Below are 27,142 nucleotides of genomic sequence, written 5' to 3' on the forward strand. Positions count from 1 at the left end.
TGCCTGGGGTTGCGTCCACGCTCGCGCGGCTGCTGCCCAAACACCGGCAGCCTCTCCGCGAGCTCTCAGCCCGGAGACGCCACCCGGGCCGCCTCCTGTCCCCGGGCTGGGCGGTGCTTCCCGCGAGCCGCCTCTCCGGTGCAGCCCCACGGCTTACCCAGCTCCGATTCCGCAGCAGCAGGGCGGCGAGCGCGCCGCGTCCCCTTCCCGGGTCGCCGTCCCCGAGCGGGGAACAAAGGCGCGGGGCCGGGGCCGGGGCCGGGGCCGGGGCCGGGCGGGCGGGCGGGCGCGCACTCTCCGGCCGGAGGCGGGAGGCGGGAGGCGGCGGCGCCGATCCCGAGCCCGAGCCCGCATTCCTGCGAAGCGCCGGCCCGCGGCGACGTCACCCAGGCCCCGCCCCGTCCCTCCCCGGCGAAGTAACTCTTGAGTAACAGGAGCGGCGCGGCGGAGCATGGAGAGCCGCGGCCGCGGGCGGCTGGCGACGCGCGACCCGCTCTCGCCCCCGAGGTAGCCGGGCTCCGCGCCGCGGGACGGAGTGGGGGCGGCGGTCGCCCCACGCGCGCCCCGGGAGCCCGGGCCCTGCGCCCCGCCGCGGATTTCGCCGCGATCCCGCGGGCAGCGCTTCGCAAAGCTGCGTGAAACTTCTCCCAAAGTCGGCATGGATCCGGCGGCGCTGCCTGCTTTGGCGGCGCTCCTGCTCCTGTCCCCGTGGCCCCTGCTCGGCTCGGCCCAAGGCCAGTTCTCCGCAGGTGAGTGGCTGGATCGCGTAGGAGCCCGGACCGCCGTCCCCAGCCCCGGGCTTGGAAGAAGTGGCGCTGGCTTTGCGCCTGGGCCGGGGAGAGACGGGGCAGCGCTGGCGTCGCGGGGAGAGGAAGCGACGTCCCCAGGGTCGGCGCCAGGTGGGACGCGGGGCGCAGGTAACTTTCACCTCGGGGACCCATTGTTCCTGCGGGGGCTCGCTCGGGGAGCAGATGGACGCGGTCGTGAGGGGCGCGTGGACTCTGCGCGGTGATTAGGGGACCTGGTGGCCTCGGCGTCCACGCAGCCTGCACTGGGCTGGTGGGGAAGAAAGAAGGGAAAAGTAGTTAGGACATCGGGGTCGGCCGCTGCAGGACCCTCGATGGGAGCTCGTTGCTGGTCGCCGCCAGATTGTTCAAAAATTCCCCGGGAAGCCATTGCCGGGAACGTGGAGGCGCCTAGGGAGCGAGCGCGGCGCGCTCTGCCAGGTGCTTTTTGTCCCGGCAGTCACCTCCCGGACTATTGTCCAACTACTTCCCGGTCTCCCTCGGAGTCCCCTTCCTCCTCCCCCAGCGCCGGCTTCCTCCTGGATTCGCGCCTTGGATCGGAGCTCTGCTTGGAGCACGCTGCGTGTGTGCGTTTGCTGCGTGCTCCAAGTTGTTTGGAAATGTGATTCCTGGGATCCGTGCAGAGCCGAACTGGGCAGCGAGATCCTGGAACCCGCTCGTGCTGCAGAGCCACCGAGCCAGCTCCACGTAGCCCCGGCTGGGGACGCGGGCTGTGCCCGATCGCGGTTCCCCGGAGGACCCCAGAGAGGGGCGCGTGGCAGCCTGGCGCGTGAGCGCGCGGGGGCCTGGGGAAGCCACCCCGAGAGGTCCGCGATCCTGGGCGGGCTCTCCGGGATCGGTCCTCGGTTCCCTTGCAGTCTTGCTGCCCTTCCTGGAGGCCGGTTGGTGCGCTCTGCGCGCTCCGGAGTTTCTCCAGATGGACACTGGGGAGCGGGCTTCGGGGGTTTGCGTGCCACCCCTGTCCCCACAACTTTTCTGGCCGAGCTACCCGCGCAGCCCGTCTCCTTCGCGGTGCAGACACGGAGAGGTGGCCTAGAAGGGCTGGAGGAGACCGGCGAAGCTGCAGCCGCTCGCCTCGCGGAGCCCACAGGAGGCAGGCAGAGAACTTACTTTGTACTTGACAGTTGGTCTGCTGTTGAGACTGCCTGATTTCCTGGAAATAAACTCACACTTGTTTTCCGGAGCAGCCACGGGTTTGCTTTCCGTGCCCGTCTCCTGTCTCCTCCTCTCTTTGTAAATTAGCAAAGCAGTCAGAGCTCAGACAGAGCCGGTGGCCTGTGGGCCCCTCAGAGGTCGGGGGCAGCCTGCCAAGGACAAGGGGTGTCTGTGGGCCAGGTGTGCCTAGTTCCAGGCTGGGAGCGTCAATGGCTTCCTTGGCATTGCTGCTTGCCTCTTTGACAAACAATGCCGGTGGTGTTGGAGCCCTACCTGATGTAACTCATTACAGGCAGTATTGGCTCAGGCTCGGTGTTTGACCCCGCACCCAGCCTGCGCTGGAGAAGACCTGGAGTTTGTTAATTGAAAGTTTGAACAGGAAGTTGCGTGATTAAACTGACTTGTAGTCAAGAGTTGCACAGATGCCCCAGTCAACTGCTGATGCCTATATTTTCTGGAGTAAAGAAACTGTTGCATCTTCTCTTCTTAAATGTGATTTACTCTTTACTAAACTGGTAAATATTAAACTTCCCCCGGCATGTCTAAGCGCACTTTTCAGCTGCTACTTCAAATGAACAATTGTGTTGTTAGATATCCGGTTCTAGGTGACTGAGCTAAATAAATACATCTGGCTCTTTTTTTTTCTAATGGCAAATCATAACATTTCACTTCGTTATATTTAGTTAATAGAGTGGGAACTTCTAAGAGATGTAGTTCTCACAGGATTGTATCTATTAACTGCGCGGTTCGGAATCAACATACATGTCCAGAAGGGAATGTTTTATGCACAATTTAAAGTGAGATTGTGGACCCACCTTTCTCCACAGAGTAAAAGTTTGTTTTGTAAATATTTCCTTTGGTTTTTGGCTATTATAAATCGTGGTGACAGTCAAAAATTTTGGTGGCAGTCAGATTTTTTTCAAAGACATAAATTACTGAAGCATGAGAGATTGGAGGGTATTCTGTCACTGTTTTTTCTTCTGCTCCACCTTAAATGATGGACTTTTCAAGAAACTTCAATAAATACACTTTAGAAATCTGAAACAAATTGATATTCCGAATTTAAAAAGAACTTACTCCGTTAAATATGTGTTAATCATACTCATTAACACTAATTCACTACATTCCAACATTATCCTAATGTAGTAAGCTTAGAAAACAAATTTCAAATGACTAGGGATTGTTGTGTTTTTGATTTATTATATACCCATTCATTCTGCATGATTTAAATCACAAATTTCAGAGTGGTTTCATTTTTCTGCCTTTCCCCTGACTTTTGGAGTTAAGGTGTAAAATTGCTTCATGATAAGCCTCCTTTTAGCCGGAATTTCCTATAAATCTCAGTTTGGTTTGTCATTTGAATGACATGTGTCCTGTTAGTATTACATCTCATGAAACAGGCGTAGGAATGCAGAGGGGTACTGAACTGTATGCACTGGGTTGTGTAGCTCTGTCTCTTGATGTTGTCATGTAAGAGAGTTTTCTGTAGACAGACTCAGATGACTGACAAGACCGGTAACAGATGGGGTGCTTGGAAACTCGGCTTTCTCTTCTATAAAATGGGGATAATAATACGTGTCCTGACCTTTCTACATAGTTTTTATGAGGATCAAGTGACGTGATTTATGTGCCCTGGAACCGTCCATCGTAAAGTATTATGGAGCTTTCTGGGGTGTAATCATACATTAAGGTCACCGAACTGCTTACTTTCAGCTGTTTTTACTGGGCCTCCAATTCTCAGAACTCTTCCTAGTACATGTAGGAGTGTGTGTGTGTGTGTGTGTGTGTGCGCGTGCACGCCACGTGTTTGTGTTTCAGTAGATCAGTCATTCATTTTAAACACGGTTAAACATAAACATCCTAGATGGGTCCAGACCATAATTTTATCAGCCCAAGCACAGAAATTCTCCATCTATTTTTTTTAAACCTTACCTTGCAAAAATCCTTACATGAGTTAAATGCAAGTTACTGTTACCGTCTAACTACAGGAAACAATAACAGTCAGTCTGTATTTTTAGCCATCTGTCTGCTCTCGGCTCAGCTCTTTCATCTCACAGTGTGCAGCTTCTGGGTGCAGTCTTACCAGTGACCTAGAGAGGGACTATTGTCTCTCTAGGACACCAGCCTGGATGTGTGGCTTGAGATCCCGCCTGGGAGGCCTTTCCTGGTTTGTCACCTTGCTGATCCCTTCCAACTCATTTGAGCAGCCACTTTTCCTCCTGTCTGAATCCTGCTGTCTCTGGTACAAAGTTAATTTCTGCTTTGCTTACGATCTGCCAGGAAGATACAGGGGAACAGCTTGCTTCAGGGTTTGCTTTTTTTGTTTTCTGGTTTTGCTGGACCAGTGCTTCTGGGTGTCTCAGTGCATTAAAATTCCGACTCCTCAGACAACGGAGTGACATACAGGGGGACATTTCTGTGACTGGCTTTTCCTTCTGTATTCCTCTCGTATTTGTCAATTTTCCTAGATTGCAAGACCTCATCTGTGTCTCGCCTGCCCAGACGGAACAAGGCCGGTTTGGCTGTTAGTTGAGCTTTGGCATGTGTGGCACTGACAGCGCTTCTCTTTATCTTCATAAATGCGAATTTGAAAAATAAACCATCCCCTCTTTCCCTCGACACCCTCCTGCGCTCCCTCCCACTCTGCCCTGCAGTCACTAACCCTGTCCAGACGCAGAAAGTTCATGGCCTGGTTTTTACCAAGTGTCCTTTAGTGCTGGACATGTTCTTCAACACGAGAAGTGTGACCCTTGGTCCACTTTCCAAAGCTGATGTCAGTTCTTCCCCCAGATCTCTTGATGATCTACAGCTTGTGTTTACAGTTTTAAATATTAAGCTCCTGTCATACAGTTCCGCATAGAGGAAGTACACCGGTTCCTGCCAATATTTTTGAAGTGTGTCTTACTGGTTCACTCAAGCTGGTGTTAATGTCAGTGTATCAGGCTAAATACAGGTCCAGGCCATGCCATTTCCTCTTCATGATCACCCATGGTGAGCAGGAAAAGGAAGGTGACAGGCTAACAGCAGGAAGCATCAGGAAAACTGAGCAGACAAAGAATATGTGTGTGTGTGTGTGTGTGTGTGTGTGTGTATGTGTGTGATCTTTTACTTCATTTTCAAAAGAGGGGAAAATGGGTTATTTTTAATTTGTGTATTAGAATCTACCTCTGTCTTTGTTAAACTGATGCATTTCTTACTTTGTCAATGTAGAAATTCCCACTGTGTCTTCCTCTCCAACTTTGTTCTTTGATCATATGTACCTGGCCTGTGTTCCTTTATGAAATGATATTTCTCTGCTTAAAAAGGTTGTAATTGCTTTTGAACATGACTTGTTTTTTATCAGACTCCATGCTGTTTGTCATAGTTCCTGAAAAATAACACAAGACATACGGCTTCATGGAATAACTTGAAATGGTATTTCATTACTAAGTGGGTGAATAATACATCAGTTGGGCCAATTTTTCTTTCAATGGAAGCCAAAAGCAAACTTGCACATCCACGAAATACTTTTTTTACTGTCACAGAAAGTTTGTTGGGCTTATCTATCTCTGAATGAGAGACCTGATGTTTCTTTTTGTATGTAGGGATAGAAAATTTGAGTTCCCTATAGCCTGATACTTTGAGGTATGCAAAGATAAGTTGCATCCAACTATGCTTTGTAAAGCTTTTTAAAAATTACGTTTCAGTGTTTATAGTGTGAACTCTGAGGTAGATAGTTTACAAACAAACTATCTTGGTGCAATTTTTTTGTTTGTTTTAGGAAAAGGTTTTAATGACTCAGTTTTACATCAGTTATACGTTTCAGAAAGATTCTCTGGGGAGAGGTGTTTATTTTTCTTTTTCATTCTTGTGAGAATTCTTCTGACTTGTAGTTAATATTTTTAAATAAAGACTAAATTTCCGTAATTCCAAGACCTTGCTCTCTGTGGCTTTTCAGATTGTTTCGGTTCTGGGGTAAACCAGGCTGGGATGCACGGATTGGATCGCTGCTGTCACGGAACATTACCTGTTCCTCACTTAACCCTGGTGGAATTTTTTGGTATTCGCATGTTGATCGTTTGTAAAAATTGTGTGGCTTCTCTTGTCCTTTACAGTTGTTTTCCGAGCAAATGAAATAGTCCTCACGAAGTAGCTGGCAGCTCCTGTTGATTTCACTGGGGAGCTCTGCTAATAAAAATGTGAGCAGGGAGGTGCTGACTGGGATCCTGGTGCCCATGGCATTCTCAGAAGTCTTTTAATAGGAGCAATTCAGAAATAAAACCAAGTGGAGTAGCATATAGTTGGGTTGTTGACCGTTTTAATTATAGGTTTTTAAAGTTTCAGGTTAGGAAGAGGCAAAAGACATCTAGGACAGGATCAGAGCATCACACTTATATTCTTGGAAACACTATGGAAAATCGGTATTTATTTTCTCGGTTACATCCATGGAGAAAGTAAAGTAGAAACTATGCAAACACCGTGGTCTACTAGGTAGTGCGTCCCACACTTAAAACAAACCTCCTTCCTGATTGGTGTCTATTTATGGGACTCCGCAGTTCTTCTCTTTTCCAACTCAGCTGCTCTCACTCCTTTTCCCAGCCCTGCTCATCACGGCAGCTGGGCAGCCACAGAAATTTTCCTCCTCCTGCTCGGGCAGTGGGTGACCTAGCAGCTGCTCCAGTGGCCCACTGGTCACACAGCGGCTTGATGTGATTTTGCTTTGATCACTGAGCAGATTTAAGAGTGGAGAAGAAGACTTCCCAGGGTGTTCGCTGGCCACAAGGACCTGATGGCAACTGCTTCATGGTGGTTGGATTCCTGTGCCCCAGGATTTGCTGCTTGAATTGTGGTCCTGGACCAGCAGCACCAATGTGTCCCAGAGCCCATGTGTGAGCAGAGCTGACCTCAGATTTACTGAACCAGATTCTGCATTTTAATAAAATCTCAGGTGATTTACTTACTCCCAAGACAAAGACAGCCTGCTTCAAAACAATGCCACAAACACTTCATTGTAGAATTATAAGACTATTGAGTGGATTAATTAGAACTTGAAACAGATTTCCCTGGGTTTATAATTTCTATCAATATTTACTTGATTACAATATAATGTCCCCAAAGCATGAAAACAATGCCACATAGATCTTTTCTAAACACTGCTCAATTTTGAAATAAATATTTTCATAAGAAAATAACAATAAGGCTGAATAATTTTGGTTATGAATATTTTGTATATGAATACCTGGAAGTAAACATACCATCAGAGGAGACAGATAGGCTACATGCAAATCATTTTTCCCAGCATAATGTTATGTTGGCACAGGAAATAGCATTTCTTCTGACATTCTCAGTAGCAGTCTCCTGTTTAATAATTCTTTTTTTCTTCAAAGTACAATACATTCTAAGATCTTTGTAATAAGGAGTTTAGTCATAGGACAGTCAGATTTAATGAATGGGAGCCAGCAGGTAGAATGCATTAAATATCCCTAGTATTCTTTTTATTATCTTTTGTACTCGTATTTAAGAACAGAGATTCTTGTCATTTTTCTCAAGAGAAAAATTATGATGCAATAGACAGTGTGCACTATTCATGTCAAAACACAATTTTGCTTGCATTTTATAGCATGTTTTAACATTCTTTCAGAAAATGAATGTTCCCAGAAGGCCTAATTGCCTTCTTATTAATGAGCCTGTAGGTGTTTTTTTTTTTTTTTGTTATCCATTTACTATTCTAAATGTGTCTACTTGTGCTAGCTGTTTCAACAGTGAAGTCTCTGATTAAATCACAACTGGTATGTTTGTTTTTGCCATTCACTAGTGATTCAGAAAACACGGGCATAATGACATGGTTACAGCAGACACTAATGGAAGGAAAGAAGCAAATTAATCTTAATTCCTGATAATTGGTCATGTTGTGATTGGAGATATCAGAAAACAAATTCTCTATTTTTGATGTTACAAATAAAAATTATGTCACCTATAGCTGGTAGATTAAAAAGTAGATTGCAAACCAGTATAATATTTCTACTTATTTTAGACGTATGTCTAAAGACAAATGTCTAATTGGAAATAGATCGCTAGAAAGGAGAATTGGTCCTAGAAAAACTCTGAAAGTTTCCTATGCCTTCAAGGGCCTTACAGTTGGAATATTCTGACTCATTCTTTTTTATTTTTTCCTCCCAACTATAGAACTTAATTTTATTTTATTTTATTTTTGCAAGCTCTCCTGTTTTTGTGGTCACAACAAGTAGGATCACACATGTTGGAGGGAGCGATCTTTGCAAAATCAAGAATAAAGGCTGCCACTTACTCAGCGCCTGTGACCTGCGAGGCCCCATGATCAGTGTTTTACATCTTCTAAATCCTCACAGTAATCTTTTAAGTTGAAATCATCTCCATTTTAAAAATAAGCTTAGAAAAAGTTAGTAATAAATTGCCCCAAGTAGCTTTATAGGGTACGGGGTGGGCCAAGACTCAGTACTGAATGTGTACAGATATACATAGTAATGAGACAGGTTTTTTTGATGCAGATTAGCAAGAACAATGCAACCCATTCTGGTGGCAGTGGAAAAAACAAAAACAAAAACATGTTGTCTGGCTTAACTGACAACTCAAGTGAAGCTGTTTTAGAAGTTCACCTAATTTGAGCAGGAAAGGTCTCTTCGCCTGCTCAGCCTAGCTGTTCGGTACTCTGAGAGCTTTTTGGGCTCACACACAGGGGAGGTAGCTTCTGCAGGGCAGCTTTCTCTCAGCCCAGGTTCAAGTTCACACCTGCTGGTTGTATCTGAAGGGTCCCTGAGGTTCACTCTGATTGGCTCCAGTAGGTCACACAACCAGGTGCTCAGTCTGAGACTCACAGAGAGGAAGCCAGGGAGCAGACTGGCTTGGTGTGTGGTTCCAGAGGGCAGATCTCCAAGCTATCACTTGCCCTCAGATGAGAACTGGGTTCCTGAAAGGTTCTAAGGTGTGTGCTTGGGTTGGATGAGCAGGAGGAGAAACAGTGGATGTGGTATTCGCCTTTGTAATTGTTGTTCGCCTTTGTAATTCTTGTGATGTGGAGAAAGGTGGTAAATGGATCTGTTGGCTACACTAGAATAAGAGGGTGGTTGAAGCCTTGAAGCTTAGAAGAAAGCACAGGGAAGGGACAGAGGATGAAGAGAGCAAAGACACAGTTTGGGCCCCACAGGTTTGTGGGTCCACTTAACATTAAAGTGGGAACAGTATGTCTTCCCTTGGACATAATTTTGTTGAGTCATGTGGCCTGGAAGAACTTGAGCTCAAACTCAAGATTTTATGAGATGGGTCAGTGTACTTACAACATAAATATCATTTTACTTAATGATAATTTACATAGATAATTATTATTTAACTTCTTTAATTATTTTGCTTTGAACGTAGAATTTTGTAAGCAGTGTTTCCAAATATACACCTGACTTAATGTTTGGTTTTGATTAGAAAAAAATCCACATATAAGGTGCCAAGAATATGTATGTGGATGCAAAAGACCATCTTAGGTAACTGAGAGCTTTTCATGTATGCATGTATGCGTACCTTTGCTTTCAACAGAAGGACAAAGGGTACACTAAGCTATGGTTAGTGAAGCTTATAGGTTCAGAGACATAAAGGCAGGTAACTCATTACCATTTGGAAACTAGTATTGAAAAAGAAGTAAAGATGACTTTGTTTGTAATTTTGATCTTGTTACCTTTGCTATAATGTATAATGTAACTATAATGTATGTATCCATCCAAGCCATGTAAGTTACCAGAAATAGTTTAGTCTAAGAAATACTTGAGGTATTAGGCAGTAAAGGTAGAGAATCCGCAGTGTGGGAGGGTTCCTCAGCCTGTCTTTGGCACAGGTTTGCCTGACATTGGTATTGCCCATGGCTGTGCCAATTTAGGCCAAGGAATGGTTCCAGTGTTTGTTAGCTTTTCTGTTGGAGCAAACTGTGTGATTACCTGTAACTTAAAGAAGAGATTTATTATGGCTTATGGTTTCAGAGCTTCAGTCCCTGGTCAGCTGGTCCCAAGGCAGGAACATCATGGTTGAAGGCCACTAAAGGTAGGGGAGGCAGAACTCGGGAGAAGGCCACCTGAGAAAAAGCAGACCGATGCAGTCCAGGTGTGGTTCCCAAGGTCACACCTGGATGACCCACCAAACATGCCGTATGTGTGCATCACCAGCTCTCAAGCCTATCAGGTTGACAATCACACTTAAGGCATTTTTTATGGTCCTTCTGTGGCCTCTACTGGGCTTTCTGTGGCTGAACCAGTTGGCTTGGGATAGAGAAAGAAGGCAGTGGTGACGGAGGAAGGATATTGACGTCTCCTCACTTCCCCCTTTCACTGCAGGCTTATTTTAGCATATCTATGTTTATTGTTTTAAAGGACTTGTTAAAGAATCAGTTTCTCCTGTGTGTTACCTGCTCTGGTGCGACTCTTTTTTCTTCCTTGTTTATATCTTTATCAATTGTGACTATTGTGAGTTCTAAATGATAAAACTGGTCCGAATTTATTCCAACAGCCTGGTTGGATGGAGCAGATTGCTGTGCAGTGTGTCACGATTGCCCTATAGTTCAACGAATGAATATGTGAGGAGAAGAGGCCAGTGTCAGAGAGAGCAGGTGGCTTTTGAGACGTATGTTGGGGTCTCTTTTAGGGGACATAGCCCTGGGGGGTACCTAGGAGGCCCTGGGCGCCAGACATTTCCTTTCCCTTTGCACCTTTGTTTCCTTACCATGAAAGTGGGCATATTGCAGTGAAGAACAGTTTTAATGTCTTTTCCGGTTACTCAATCCAATGTTTAAGATAAAAAGAATACTACATGTGAAAGTTCTGTAATTGTAGCTACTATAAAACAGAAATTAGTTTGTTAAGACTATAAACTTTGGTGAGGAATAAATTGTTGTTGAAAGTATAAAAAGTGAAGATACTAAGCCGAGATAGGAGAATCAAGGTTAGCCCAGGCAGCTCTGTGAGACCTGTGTCGAAATAAAATTTTTAGAAAGGGTGGGGATGCAGCCTGGTGTACAGTCTGCATAGCTTGTGCTAGGTGCTGAATTCAGTCCCCAGCACCAGTGAAGGAAGGGAGAAGAAAAGTATATGGTGAGTGAGGGACTAAGGACCACAGCTGTCTGTTGTTTAAGTTACCCGTGGCCTGTCCATGTTCCACAGTGCCATGGCCTGTACACGTTACACAGAGTAGTGGCCTGTCCACATTGCAGAGTGCTTGTAAGAGAGTTCATGTGGTTGTTAGGAGCAAAGTGGGCATTTTGATCACAATCTCTAGCCTGCCTCTATTTATTTTCATGGGTACATGTAAGTGAAGTTTAGTTCTACCAAATAATATTTGTGTTTTCTTCAGATATGTCAAGGTTTCAGGACTGTGAACTATGTATTCTGAAGAAATTTAAACACCTGGTTTAAGACTGTGATCATGTACAGCGAGTCCTGTGTGTGGTTGTTTTTCTTTGATTTTTCTGTGCTGAGAGGGAGCACGCTCTTGCTCTCTGAGCTGGTTTTTCTAGTTTATGAAAGTATAATTTTGATGAGGTTTATACTGTGTTTACTCTTCCTTTCCACATATCACAAGCACTGAGTGTGTGTCAGCGTGTGCCTGGGCCTGGGCCTGCTGCCAGGTTGCAGGGGCTCCTGGCTGTCCCTGGGGAGCAAGTGTGGCTTGCACAAGGGAAGGAGTGGTAATCACTGCCCAGCTTCACCAGCGTGGTTCCCAGTGAAGCCCCAGGCTGCTTTGTAACTGACCTCTTCCTCATGGCTTTGCAAGTCTCAGAGCCCAGTGTGTCTCTCTCAATTTGCTGGTCTACTTCAAACTCGCCTAGAATGATTCCTGTCTACTCAGTGTCTTCCTGTATCCTTGAAACTACACACACACACACACACACACACACACACACACACACACACACACACAGAGAAACCCAAAGGCTACTCAAGAAATCTTAGGCAGAAAAACTGCTACCAAGATTAGAAAATTCCACTTTGGAATTTCCCAAAGTTGAGTCATCCAAAATGTAAACAGTGTTGGGGAGGAGAGAACACATTTGTTTGCTGGAGGTTTGGTCAGTAACTTCCTGCAGGAGCAGGAGCAGGAGGGAGGCTGGTGGGCAGCCTGATGGGAGCCCACATTCCAACTTGAACATTTGTATGCAGAACTGCCGGTTATTTGACCTTAGCGTCGCATTCGCTGTGACCCGCAGTTGCTGATGGACAGCCTGTGTGCTGGCTGTCTGTGTGGAGCCCATTGTCCAGTGGGGTGGACAGGGAGTCCCGAGGGAGGCCCGGAATGGCAGAGAGGCCAGGCAACCCCCGATCAGGTTAGCCTGAGTTTTCCCAAACTGTCCCCCAGCACCTGCATCTGGGAAGCAGAATAAATGAATTGTGTGGCACTTTGTCCTGCACCAATAAAGGGACAACAGTCTTCACCTCAGGGCACCCCTGTCGGATAGGAAATGGACATTGTGAATTTCCGGCTCCAGGGGGCCCACATGATAGGCGGTGTGAGAATTCCAAAGAAGAGTCTGATTTTAGGAGCTATGTACAAGTTTTAATTAAAGTTGCCAAGTTACATAGCTGTATACTTCAAAAATAAAAGCTAGCAGGCTGCAGAAGAGCTCGGATGCTGGAGCCCGAGTACTGTGGGTGGATGGATTGCTCTGAGCTGATCCCTTTCTCTAGTTTCCACATCTGCAAAATGGGATTTGTGTGCTTATTCTAGGTCTGTGTTTTGCAAAATGCTGAGATTACTTTCTTAAGAGAATGCCTGGCCACATTAATAAAAATCCAATCACTCAAGCTATGATTTTGGTCATCTTTATTGGACCAAATTAACTAATGTTTGCAAAATACCTCTTCTCATGATGTTATCTTTAAGACCTCTACCTGCATTATCTTCTGCTTTACAGTAACACCAGCAGAGAGTAGATAACTGGATACCTGAAATAAATCATCTCAATAATGTTGATTAACAAAGACCACAGACAGCCATGAAAAGCATATAATTTAACATTTATGAAAACAAGATGCATGTATATCAGTTCCTAAGCATCAGAATCTTAGGCCTAATGATGTGTGAGGGAGTAGGAGTAGAAGGGAAGCATTCAGGTGCAAAGGAAAAAGCTAAACTTCTCTTGGTTACTTTTCTCATTGCTGGGAGAAAATACCCAACACCCAAAATGCAGGAATAAAAAGTTTATTTCGCTCGCTGTTTGTGGAGGTTTCAGTCCATAATCACCTGGCTCCAAGGCAGAGTGGCTGGTACAGGGGCAACACTGCAAGGCAGCAGCCAGCAAAAGCAGCCAGAGAAAATGGGGGGCAGGTCATAGCACTCAGACCGCCCCCTTGCCCTCCTCTTGCACAGGCTGCAGATGTTTACAAAGTAAGGACCCTGGCCCTGGCACCCTGTTGAGTTAAACTTCCAAACTGCTCAAGTTGACACAATGTATCAACCGTAACACCCCCTCCAAACCTTAATAAAATGCATTCTACATTTCTGAACTGTACTGAAGAAGGTGGATACATGAAGCAGCCTACTCCTGTAGAGATTTAATCATTGATGAGATATGAAGACTGTATTAAAATACAGCCCCCCCCCCACCCCAGGATCTTACCATACACTCAGGCTGGCCTTGAACTCACTATGCAGCCCAGGCTACCCTGAAACTTGTACTTATCCTCCTGCCTCAGTCTCCCACATTGGAACTAAAGTAGAAATAGACCAAAAAATTGAGAAGTGAAACCTCTGCCACTCCAGGCATTGTCTGTCCCAGTGAGATGCATGTTCTGTCTGGGAGTAGCAACCAGATTTAGATATGAAGAAACTGGGAATAAGCAAAAGTACGAGAGGCCTTCATAACTCCTGAAGGATGTTGTTGGGCCAAAACTTAGAGAAGAAGAGGATATCAATATTGCTTCTGTTTGTATTGGACACACACACTAAACAGCTACAGTGGTGTTTACAGTACGAATAATTACAGTATCCATTTACCAATCAATTTCACATAACAACATTATTGCCTTTGGAGTTGAAGGTTGCTTGAAAATTTACTCTTCCTTAGATTAAGAAATATAGTGGAAATTCAAATCTCTTTAAACCCCAGGATTTTTCAAACCATTTTCCCTGGTTGAGCTTATTTTTAGCTCTGGCACTGGGCTGCCAGGCCTGCTGAAACTTTTGACAATGTCATTTAGCTCCTTTGCGGTGTCCCCTTTCTGGCCAGCGAGAGCAGAGGAAATCCTCTCTACCTTTCACAAGGATTTTATGTTATAGTCATGCTGCAGATTTCTGGTGTTCTTATTGCAGTATCTTTTCAGCTAACGTTGAAACCAACTTTCCTGCTCTGAGTGCTATACTTTGAAAATATTTGCTTCCCAGATTTTAAAAATCACTGTTAAATTTCTTTCAAGAAGCTGTTTCACTGCAGGCGGGGCTCTCAAAGACTGGTGAGCTCCATGGCTGGTGAGTTTGTGTTAACAGTCCTACTGGGTCCTGCTGGGTGCTCCAACCTCCATAGATGTTGTAGTTGTGGTGGCTGGGATTTGGAGAGGTCCTCTCTAATGAAAATAGTTGTTTAAATTCTTGTAGGTTTCCTCAGCTACCGTTATTTGGGTGCACTTAAAAGTCTAAATAAAAATGAGCATTAAAAATATCCAAAACTAGCCAGATGTGGTGGTGCCTACCCATAATCCCAGTACTCAGAAACCCGAGGCAGGGGGATTGCCAGCATTGTCTATTAAAAAAAAAGAACACACATGTGTGTGTTTGTGTGTGTGTGTGTGGCATACCTAAATGATATATATGTGTATATATATATATATATATATATGGCATATCTAAATGTTGAACAGTTTTCTAGAAGTACATACATACCTACTTGTTCTGGGCTCTAGAATTGTGACTTACTCATGACTTAATTCTTATTAGAAAAAGAGGCTACTGTATCCGTCTGGCCTAAAAATACCTAAAGGATACTGAATCAGAGAAGGATAAATCGAGAATGAAAGATTTACAAGGCATGCTCAACAAATATGGTAGATGTTCAAATTTTAAAAATTACATTAAACGACAAATTGCATGAATCTCCTTCACCCCCACTTCTGCCCCCCAGATAAGAAAACCGAAGCTTTCCCTCATTTCAAAGGCACTTACCTCTCCTGCAGTTCTGGCCGCTGTCTGAGGCAGTGCTGGAAGCCCTGCTCTCAGGGTATCAGGAGCTTCTGGAAGCTGATGTAGAGAACCTGTCCCAGGTTTGCAGGTCTGCTGACATTTGTTCCAGAAAAAGAATTTGCAGGAGGCAGGAAAAGGCTTTTATTAGGTGGAAATTCAAAAGTATACGCGCGCGCGCGCACACACACACACACACAGAGAGAGAGAGAGAGAGAGAGAGAGAGAGAGAGAGAGAGAGAGAGAAAACGAACTGCATTACTTCATTTGTATTTCACTTCAGGGGTTAGAGACCCCAGGAAAAGGTGGCTCATCTCCCCAAATGGTACCATCCCATTTTAAAATGGGCTCTGGGTACGGGCTTTCTCTGTTTTCTGTTTGTTTTTGGTCTAAGCTGGGTAATTAAATCATTCTTTAGATTTTTCTGAACCTGTTCCTTTATCTCAGGATCCGGTTTGTGCTCTTTACTTTCTCAGCCAAGCCAGTTTCTGGAGTTCCATTTTTCCTGAGGAAATGCTGCCGCTGGAGGGAAAGAGCCCTGTTTACCCTAAAGAGCGCTGATAGGGATCCCTTGCCTGACTCCAGCTCTTTCTGGAAGTTGCAGGCTTTTAAAAGCACGCTTTTGTACTCATACTTTTCTCCTTTCCTTTCTACCTGTTTTATGTGTTCTGTGCCACCTCTGTCTTTTTCCTCTTTGGTTGCATTGTTGCAATTGCTTTGCTGTCCTGGACGGATTCAAAGCGTTTCCTTTCTATTTTGGTTGATCTACTATGTCAAATTGAGCAGTTTAGAAGTTTACCTAAGACACTCACCAGGGCCCAGGGTCCTAAGCCTGTACAAGGGAGGGCAGGGACATAGTGTGAGTGCTACAGGGGCCCTGGCTGGGCATCCGGCTTACAATAAAAGCAGGAAAGAGGCTTGACACCCCCCCCCCCCCCGCCCCTTGCTGTCTTCTACCTCTTTGGTGGCTGTGCCATGCCACCCTGCCTTGAGCCAGCTGCAAACTGTGAGCTAAATGAACTGTTGCTTCCTTCATTTTGGTGTCCAGTATTTTGTCCTAGCAATGAGAGAAAAGTAAACAAGACACCTTCCATCGTCAGTTTGAATTTGGGGAAGACCCAGAAGTCCCTTAGTGTCATGTCCAGTGAATGAGGTAGACGATAACGTTACATAAAGGTAGCAGTTGATAGAAATTCCCGTTCCCAAAGCCATGCGTGGTGCAGAGCATCCTCACGGAGGAGCATGGAGCCACTGGCCTCTTCTCAGGCCCTTACACCAGTAAGACCCTTATGAGAACTCCCGGAACTGCTTCAGAAAGTGGAAAGGGAGCTAAGTGTATTCAAAACAAGGCATGGGAGGGTATTTTGAGGATAATAAATGGCAATGTGTTTTTTACGGTGTAATATTAAAAATAACTTTTAAAAAAGCATCCACCCTGATTCCAGATCGCACCTTGCATGGACAGAATGAAAACATTGTACAACAGTGTACTTTATACCTTAATATGCATGAAGTACTAGACTGGGCTTGGTGTGGTTCAGGCTCTGCCTCCAGCAGTTTTGCAGTAGGGGTTGGGAGAAAGACAGCCACTGCTGCAAGCGGTTAGGGTTAGAGCAGAGCCTCTCAGAGGAGCCCAACTTGTCCTTAGGCACTTGGAGGGAGTTCACCTTCATTTCTGTCTTCCTAGGAATGCAGATGCCCTGGAGGCCTGCAGCTTAGGTCAGGAGTCTGTGGAGGTACTGTAGGTTTCTCAGTTATGCACTGTTCATTTAAAAAACCCTTTGAGAACTTTTCCAGTTTCATGGCAGCTTCCACCCAGCCTGGAGGCAGCACAGGCTTGGATACAAGTACTCTCTCCACCCCTGCATCCATTCCCAGTTACCCCACAGCCTTCTCCAGGTGCCCACACATTGCAGGAAAGCATGAGATTTTGTCAAGAATGCCTCCTGTTTCAACACAGTTAAGCAAGGGTAGGAGAGACATCTACAGCCTTTGCCTTTTCTGGACTACATACTTCGGAATTCTAAGAGGTGGAAGCTTTTCACTGTGGCTGTCAGCCCACCTATTGTTGGAATTAAAGCCACATCAAACATTGTCTTTTACAGAGTAGTGACGAGAAGGATGTAGCTTTTCTGTGCACTGTAGCAATAGACTTGAACTGACGACAGTGTGTGAAATGTAACGTCCTTTAGAGCTGGTTAAAATCGGTGGTTCCTGTTTAGATTATTAACACTTCCTTGTTGCCAGTGTCTTGTTGGGGCAGGCATCATTGATTTGTGCAGTCGGGTGATTTATTAGGATCTTTCTTCCTTAGGCTGGTGAGCTAGAGACCTCTTCATTCAACAAAATGTCTATGGCAGAGCTTGAGTTATTTCTTTCACTTTAGTCTGGTTAAATTCACCCGATATTAATTGCATGGCCCTTTCATGCCAGGCAGCGTGTTTAGCACGGAGGCAAACAGATGACAGAGTTGACCAAGTCCTTACACCGAGTAAAGAATGTCATAGAGTCTTTGGGGTAAATGGTGAGCTGAGGAAGCCCCAAGGACAGAGCAAGGGCAGTCATTGGCTTCTGGGGTGGTTGTCCTTGTGGATCCGAAAGCCACCAACTGGGAAATGTCCCTCAGAATGTATCCCAATGGGAAGGAAGGAGGAGAGTTGATGGTAGTAAATATTTATCAGTCAGCTCTCAAGCAGCTGCCTTTTGCAATTGCCAATTTCCCTTTTGGTCAGTAGCTTCCTTGGTGGCACATTTCAGACTACCTTCGCGTCACCACTGGACACAGAATTGGGGGAGCTGCGGAGTTACTCTTCTGTGTTACCTTCACTCTATAGACACCAGAGCACTAAACAGCTCCCCACCCACGTAAGTAACCAAAGATGACTAGGAAGTAATGCATTTTAGTTACTAGCTCTGTTTTTCCTGTAATCCATTTAGCTGTAAACTTATGGGATTTGATTGTAAGTAATGACTGTAACTAACAACTCTTCCGTGAGTGCCTGAAAATTTGAGTAACTGGTGTGAGGAGATGCTGTATAAGGTGGCTTCACTGCACTGCTCCACGTACTGTGGGTCTGAGTGTGAGCAACCCCGTGATGAGTGCTAAGTATGGGAACTTTCTGTATCATTTTCCCAGTTGACCAAAGAGTAGTGTAGAAAGGGCGGTGCCAATCTCAAACCATTGGCAAGTATTTAGTTTTCAACAAAGTTTAGATTCATTGCTATAAAATGCTGTTATCAGAGGCTTTTGGAGCCCAATCTGAGGACCCTCTCCCCCCAGAAAAGATTGTCTTTTAATTTCAAGCCTCGCTGCTGTCACGGATGACTGTCTTTATGTGGGGTGTTGACATGACTTTCAGGCACTCTGAAGGGCTTTCACTCAGGGTCCTCAAGGAAGCTTTTAGACACCTTTCAATTATGCCCATTTCCCCCTATGAGCATAAACGTCATTGTTTCCGAGAGATGTACAGAGGACCTTTTGTGGGTCTCCAGTAAGCATAGCTTGACAATGATGTGACACATCCCTTGTGGCTCACAAGATCACCTGCAGTCTGTGCAGAAGAATGAAAGACTCAGCCTGCCAGTGACACTGAATGGGCGCCCCCAGTCCTGCTGTGTGTGTCACTTTCATGATTTGGGGTGATACATATGAAATTGTTTGCATCTACTAAATCAGTATTTTTAGGTGTAAGTTTCTCATAAAGCCACCAGTGAACTTGGTTGCGTGATCTCTTTATTATTTCTCACTGGATTAATCATTTATTTTTAATTAGTATAATTTGTTTAGTCATTTATTTTTAATTGGTATAATTTGTTATTACCTAAAATTATTTTTATTTCACTTGATTGAAATATTATTTCATTATGTAGTGTCTACCAATTTTGTGAACACCAGTTAAGTGTTGTACTTTGTGATCTTAGATTTATTTCTGTGAACAGTAGTATCCCTTGTCCCCCCAAACATGTCCAGTGGGATTCGTGCATCACTGAATGATACCTCTTACAATCCACATGCATGGACCAGAATAACGCGAGTATGTTCTATGTGTGTGCATTGTTTCTTTTTGGTAGGAGGAACGTAGATATGTGTTGAGTTTGAGAGTCCTAATTTATGACGTAAGAGATTTTGAATTTACATTGGTGCAAAAACCTGATGCATTTATTGGAAACTCTACTTTGTGGGTTTTGGTTGTTTCCTGGGGTAGCGCTATGCAGTTCTACGCTGCCATAGTTCTGGGCTGTAGGAGCCTTTGATACAGCTTCAGGTCAGTCCTGCGGTTCCCACAGGAAATGACCAGTGCTTCCCAGTGCATTGTTGGTAAGTCTGATTCTGGGTAAGTTAGTTGCATTAAATGATGTTTTGACTTATGATGCTTTCAATGTACCATGGGTTTATTTCATTGTTAAACTGAGGAACATCTGCAGATGACAGAGTGCTGGCTGTCACCAAGTGATTTATTTTGGCAAAATGGGTTTCTCTCTGTGAGATTTATCTTGTGTATTTTGTATAGTCTTGTATCTTTCATCCAGGAAAAAAATCTATTTCCCCTCATATATGTACAGTTTCAAGAATTTGGAAACATTCTGAACTTTATAAGTTAAAACTAGATTTCATCACAAAAATGTCCCAGACTGTAAAACATGTGGATTTTAGCTTTCCTGTGTTTATCCTCTTGCTCCTCCAGGAGACCAAGTGTTAAAAAACATGAAGTGACAAATATTCAGATTAATAAAAGTAAAATGCAAAATTGACTGAGCGTTTTGTTTTCTGTGTTTACATTGTTATAGGAGAGAAGCAGGTATTCATATACACTCACAAGGGCTTATTTTAAAAAATCAGTTTCTACTGTATGACCTGAATCTATTATAGACTTTTAACTCAGTCTCTTACCTTTACAGCTACGATACTATGACACAAGGTAAGTAACCAGCATGATGGCTGGATTAGCTAAGCTTAATCGCAGATGTAATTATGCAAGGTAGATAATTTGTAAGGCTAGAAAATTTGCTTGCTGGTAGTGACCAGTCACTAAAATGAGATTTGCCGTCTTCCAGTGAATCATGTGACTACCTTGATTGATCAGGATGACCCATTTCAGCCCATGTGTTTCTGACAGACAACTTCTAATTTCACTATACTGTATGTCAGCATTCGGTTGATTCATCAGGACCTGAGAAAGCTCTTTAATTCCTTTGTTTACTGAAACCTGGGGACATGATAGTAACTTTGCCCTGGCCATCATGAGTTTACCTTCATTTTTGTCAGAAATGGAGGCTGTTGAGATGCATTTCTCTGAGCTGTTTACATATCTGATCTGGATTATCATTTCAAGGCCAAAGCATCATATTTTAAAAAACCATTTTGAGCGCACTATTTTACAGGAAAATAACTTTAAAAATACTGTTTTTTATTACTGATATATTTGGGTTTCATTTTAGCCTAGCACTGAGCTACGTACTTTATCATCCTCAGCTCAGTATTTTCAGATTGCACGTGACCATACACTTTGTGGTTATTAAATTCAATTCAGTGGGTAAAATAGTGAAGGAAATTATTACAACAATAAGAAAAACAGTCATTCATCTTATAGAGGGGTGCACGGGAGTCCTGTTTCATGAAGCTTTGGTTTTAATTGAACAGATTTATGGATCTTTATGTATCTTTCCGTTATGGGTCCCAAAGTCAAATTCATTTCTAACTGTGGATGTGGCCAAGGTCACACAGCTGTGATCTCCAAGACTATTTTCTTAAGTGTGATGTGGTGGCATTTCTGGTGGACTATAGAGACCAGAAGGTTTTGCTTAATTTAGTGATGCAGTTTTAGCTTTTAAAAGTACTTTATAAGATACTACATCCAGCCTTCCCATGAAACTTGATAGTCAGTGTTATTTGACTATGAGCAACTTGTTGCAATCATAACACCTTACATTTGTACAGCTCCTTACAGAAGAAGGAGGATAAAACCAGGCAGTTTATGTGAATGCGCATTTCCAACTTTGAAGAGCAGTGCACTTGTAAGGTGTTACATTGCAACGGCTCACTCTTTGGTTCTTTCTGCTCACTGAGTGTGAGGTGTTACCAGAGAGGGTGGGGTTAAGTGTCTTTTAAAGTATTTTCAAACTTCAGACTTTACAGTTAGGTGCATCAGGAGCAGAGTCTTTTGTTTCTGAAGGCAAGGTGTCATAGTGACTAAAGAAGCTGTGTTTTTTATTTATGTTTACGCTTTCTATCTTGGTGTTATTCTTAGCAAAACAACAGAAGGCAGATGCACTTTGGATATACTTGTGTCAGCTTATTATGTGTTGATGTCCGCTCCCGGCCGGCAGGAAGGACACACGACAAAGTCTGGTAGTGGACAACCTTTTCTTTTTATTTTCCTTCTCCGTACAGCCTGCCCTGGGTTCTCCCAGCTGAAGCCTCCTCTGGTCCGCTCCCCGCGGCTCCTTTTGTGCTTCAGTCTGCCCCAAAGCCTCTACCGGTCCGCTCTCCGCGGCTCCTTTTGTGCTTTTACTTCTGGGCTTCTACCTGGCTTCTTCTTCCGCCCAGGGGTGGCACCGGTATATATACGGGTACAGTGTCCAATCATGTTAAAGTAAGCAAGGCAAGCTGATTGGCTAACATCATCAGTTGCCAGGCAGACTATATTGTTGAGCGGGTTGTTTACGCGGTAAGCAGGAAACTAACATATTCGATGGGAGGGGTAATCTACCTCAGGCTTTGCTCTTTACCACAGGCCGCACGTCCGCCGCGCAAGGCGAGCTATCACAGACGCGGCTCCCAACAATTATGCACATTTGTCTTCAAATAAACCTGTATCTTGACTTTACAACAAAACACTATGCAAATAAAACTTGATTGGAGAAAAATGGAGACACCCATGGTAATATTCAGTGGAACATATATAAAAAAATTCTGATTCAGTGATATCCAAAACTTTAAAGGAAACAACCACAACTCAAGCTTCTATCAGGACAGGGCTCCCTCTCCCCCAGGCTGGTGGCAGGGTCTTGTTACAAGAATTGTATCATCCCATAGCTCTTGTAGCCCCACAGAACCAGTCCTGAGACCTTGATAAGGATGTGCAGTCTGCCAGGTCTGCAGCCCACAGCACCCGAAATTGCTTTTGTTCGCCTTCTCTGGAAAACCCTAAGGTTTCTGTCAGCCTCCTCAAAGACAAACCTTTAAACTGTTTTACCTGAGCTTCCGGGGCCTGGCCATGCTGACTGAAGGTGCTTTCCTGCTTCCCGCCAAAAGCAAAGGAGCAGGAAGCAAATACAAACCCTCTAGTGAGACAGCTGTTCATCTGCTGTCTGTCTCCCAGCTCTCTGGCTTCCTTTCTGTTGGTACCTCTGCATGTATGTAGGCATCTAGTTCAGCTTTTTGCCACTGTATGTTTTTGTCTATTTATTCTCTCATACAGAATAAATTCCAGAATAGCATGACAAATGGGTTTTGTGTTTGGAATGGTAGTGAGGACTTTCTTCACGGTTCAGTGTGTGTCTTGAAGGTTCAGGGTAATAGTTGTTACCCTATTGCGATGGACAAACTCTTGATCATTTAGATAGGGTGAGGGCGTCCAGACAGAGGACCATTGATGCCTCTTCCCAGCAGCCCCTTAGACTAGTAGAGGCTGAAAGTAGAGGAAGATATTGGGATGCAAATTAGGTAGAGGAAGAGATTCTTGCCAAGTGTTGTTCATTGAATGAATTGTTGCATCCTCCTTGGGTTGAAGGGAGCTGGTTAGTGTAAGTGGGCGGGAAGGCATGACTGTAGGACTGAAGCTTCTCATTCACTCCTGGCGGAGATGACCCTGAGTCCCTCCGGGCTGGACCTCACTAGGCCAGTGAGCTGCAGGAGTCCCTGTTGGGAAGCTTTACCTGTTTCAAAAGCGGAAGCCAGCTGTAGTAGGGAAGTGAGAATACTTAGCCTGTGATTTGTCTTCTAGCATTTTGTATCAAAGCAGTGCTAAGGAAATAGGATCATTGTGGCCAGAGAACTTATTTACAGTTCTTAAGAGTACTGATTTTTCTGTATCATAAACATAAACAGCGCTAATAACAAAACATCCTTACTTGTTCATATGAAAAAATCCTTTATTTGTATTCGTCCACATATTTCAGGAAACATTATTTAAAAAAAGTACTTCAAACTATAAAACTATATTCATTTAAGTATTTTGTAGTTCAGATTTTGAAAGGATTCACAGAATCACCTCTAGTTAATAAGATTTTGTTGTTTGTGTGTTAATTAACATTCAATAGAAAGGGGAAAAAAAACATTCTAGCCCATCTGATAAATGACAGTCATTTAAATTTGGTTCCAAACCAAGAGAACAAGACTCATCAATATATGGATGCGTTAATCCTAAAAGGAAGATGCAAAAACAGGGAGTAAGAAATAAAAGAGGGAAAACAGGGTAAAGTTAGTCAAAACAAGAAAGCCAAAGTTTTAAAAATAGGTGCCTCATTTTGATACTTGTTTGGTTGAAATGTGAAATTTTACCTTTATTCCTTTCAAACCAAGATAAAAATGTGAACTATTTATACTCATTTTTAGTTTAGTCTGTGTGAAAATTGTTGTTTCTTTCAGTTCACATAGTGAGGCATAATTAATTTAATCACGCTTTAAGAGTAGGCTTACACTGTTATTTATTTCTTCTACTGTCTGGAATCAGAAAAATATTAATAGTAAGATTAGTATGCTGCTGTTATCGTGTGCTTACCTTCTCTTTTCTTTCCTCTTTTTTAATATCTCTGAAGTTAAAGCTTACTTAACTGCTGGTGATATATAATACAGTCAAATTTTGGCAATTGATATAAAACTGTGTTATAAATGAGTAATCACAAACTATTGTGTATGTGGAGAGGGAATGGCATAAGTAATTCCATTGTTTTTCTTCACTATACTTCTTTATAAGTTTAAAAATTTAGATTTTGTCAGTAACCTCATGTCTTGTTAGGAAAGATGTGATACCTTTCCTCACTCCTCAAAGGGTCAGCAAGAGACAAATATAACATTTATTTAGTCCAAGTTTTATGTGGTACAGCCTTCAGAGTGAAGACACAGAGACCTAAGGACAGCTGTCCATTTGCATGCTTATTTAATGAAAAAGGGACATTTGGTAGGGATAAGACTGGCCAAAAGGATGAGACTAGAGGGCAGGGGGAGCCCAGCCAGGGTGGTCTGTGGAGTTTCCTCCTTCTCCCTGAGTAGGGTTAGGAAGATCGGTTATCAGATAAGGCAGTATCTTCTTGGCCAGCTCATAGACCAAAAGGAGGAAATGTTTAAAGTAACATTTTTAGACTTGGTGGGTGGCCTTGGATCTGCACAAGGCTAGCTCTAATGACTTCACTTGGGGAGCATCATTTTCTAAGCTCTGGCACTACCTCTCCGTGTTACTGAGCCTAAAACCTTCTTGGTTTACTGAGCCCTCTTTGGTTTGCTGTGGTGCCAAGTACTCTGCATATACTTTGAGTAAGATTTAATGAGGGAACAAGTGTAATAATTTCAGAGCTGTACCTGAAAATGCTGTTACACCATCCTTAATTAATGTGCCTGTGTAACACTTAATACTTTTTTTTTTTTAAAAAGTAAATCTAGAGGCATTTTGAGTGTGTTTATATGTTTTTTTGTTTAGGAAACAGTAACTTTTTCAACATGGTAACATCAGTCAATGTTCTTACTAAGGGCCAACTGAAGAAATTGCCCTTTTTTTTCCTTTCCCAAAAATGGCTGTCTGATTCTCAAGGATAGGACGATTTAAATATTAAATCTGGATCTTGTTTTAAATACCAAGATCCTAAATTAAATTAAAGTTACTTCACTTTGGCATTCTATATATTGAAAATGATCATTCGCAAATATTTATTAAATACCAACTACATGTGTAACATTCCTACACGAACTATAGGAATCCAAAGTGCATGTGAGAATCAGGAAGATGCTTTAATAATGTAAGTTCCCTGTTCTGAACTAGGTTTTGGTATTGCAGTACTTCCCTCACTATTGGTCCCACTTTCCTACCTCAAGATTTAAGAAAATGAGATTTCCAAAGCTCACTGCTGGAATCTCAGATGAGATGAATTGGCCTTGCTTCTTGTGGGAAGCTTTTGGAGGTCGTGATAAATCAGCTATTATTTGTAGGGACAGGGATGCACCTTGAGACCGTAATATTAAAATATCAAGGTACACGTTTAAATATCATGTAGTTTCTTTTTTGTGAGAAACTCCAAGTATAAATAAAGAGCAAAATAAAAGACAGTGGAAAGTAAGGAGATGAAATGAGAAGGAAATCCAGGGAGAGGGAGGCAGGAAGGGGTGCGGAAGGCTTGAGATGTGATATTGCATGGACCAACTCCACACAAAAAATGAGGCCGCGATGTGCTGCAGACCTGTGCTCATAACAGTAAACTTCAGAAACAAATAGATGTGTGTGCGGTGCGCTACGTGGGGTGTGCTGCAGGGACTGAGCTGTGCCCTTTAGGCTCTTCACAGATACCCAGCAGGCACTTGCAGATAGTTTGCGGTAAATTCATAAAGCACTGTGTGGAAGCTTAGTGGCCAGGCGGATGTCTCTTGGATACATTACCTTAGCATGTGGGCACTGAGGACCAAAGTGTGACAGGGACTCCTGGGTCTGAAGAAAGTGGGGCAGGAGGTTGCAGAAAAGCCTGTGTGGAGAGGACCTGGAGCCTGGAGGAGCAGCCCAGTGACTCCCACCTCTGGGAGGATGCTGGAGAGGGCTTGGCTGTGAGTCCTGAGGTTTTCAGGCAGGAGCCAGACCTCGTGAGTAATGTGGAACTGAGGCGTGAGAGAGACAGGAGCAGAGGGGTAGTGTGTAAGGGTGTCTCGGAGGAGAGTGCAAGGGTGGGATTGGAGGGGTCAGAGGAATTCAGTGAAATCAGGCAGGTGGGTGTTGACATAAGTGAGTGGGAGGGAGACAGGAGAGTGGGAGAGAAGTGGACAAGCCCAGGAGCTGTCTTGTCAGTAAGGCCAAGGCTTGTAGATGGGTTTGTGGGTATGGAGGGGAGAAGGAAGGAGGGAGAAGGACGCCTCCTGAGAACCTGCTTGGGACTCTGATTTTTACTGAGACAGAGAGCATCGGTGTTGGACTTCATGGTTCTTTGCTCCAAGAGGATTGAAAAACAAATTTGCATATGACAATCCCCCTTTTTTTCTTTGCATAATTTTATTTTAGGTAGCATGACTGAATAGTCTTACTTTTTAAAATTCCTTCCATGTTGATTACAGTTCAAGGTGTGTGCATCTGTGGAAAACTCATTTGAAATTACCCATTTCTGTTCCAAGCACCTGGATTTGTAGGTACCCTCAGTGACCCTTCCATATCGATTCTCTGCCCTTTATACCTCAGCTTCCTTGAGTGATAAGCTTTACTATGGAGGTAGTTCTTCCCCTGATAGCTTTCTCTTTAGACTGCTACATATATGAATAAATGTATATAACTTCTTTTAGACTATACTGAGTTGGCATATAACCAAATATGGAGAAAGGAAGGGAATTTGTAAAAGTTGGTGTATATATTTTAAACGGGTTGCCCTAGAAAAGGATACCTACTAGAACATTGGGAATGGAAATTTCTTTTTTTGGTAGCGTAGCAGAGATTGCATGATTTGGTTGCTTAGAAAAGTCAGAAAAATAGAAATTCAATGGTTACTTCTCCCCCACGTACTCTCAGGGCATTATGACGTTTTACTGTGAATTGTGGAGTGCAGGGAGGTATACTGTAATTCCCTTTCATGCACATAAATCAAGTTTCAGGCTCTCTCAGAAATGTTTACTAGAAAAAACATCATGGGTAGATTTTAAAATGCTTTTGGATTGCATGACGGCATGGTGCCACTTCGATTGAAGGCTTGTAATATTTTATTTTCTTTCCCAAAGAGTCAAGATAAATCCTGTAAACATTTTTTCTCATTTTGTTGTTTCTGTTGTACTATTGTGTTTGTCTCTAACCTTTTGCCCCTGGGAAACAGAAGTGTTTTTTTACTCTGGTGATCCTGCC

At 43.8% G+C, this 27,142-nt stretch overlaps 1 protein-coding gene across 15 annotated transcripts in view; it reads left to right on the forward strand.

The window, feature by feature from the left end:
• The first annotated feature begins 414 nt into the window (after positions 1-414).
• Positions 415-27,142, forward strand: part of Ptprk (protein tyrosine phosphatase receptor type K) — a 498,623-nt gene continuing 471,895 nt past the window's right edge. For 4 of the 15 annotated variants that reach the window (XM_063232877.1, XM_063232878.1, XM_023564539.2 and 1 more), the window contains exon 1: positions 428-749. In XM_063232877.1, the coding sequence (XP_063088947.1) occupies positions 659-749 (91 nt within the window). In that variant the 5' untranslated portion in view covers positions 428-658. The other 11 variants (XM_063232879.1, XM_063232880.1, XM_023564538.2 and 8 more) reach the window with 6 other exon arrangements.

This window comes from Cavia porcellus, unplaced genomic scaffold (genome assembly GCF_034190915.1).
Source record: "Cavia porcellus strain 051 isolate PalLab524CR breed Dunkin Hartley unplaced genomic scaffold, mCavPor4.1 scaffold_22, whole genome shotgun sequence".
NCBI classification, from domain to species: domain Eukaryota; kingdom Metazoa; phylum Chordata; class Mammalia; order Rodentia; family Caviidae; genus Cavia; species Cavia porcellus.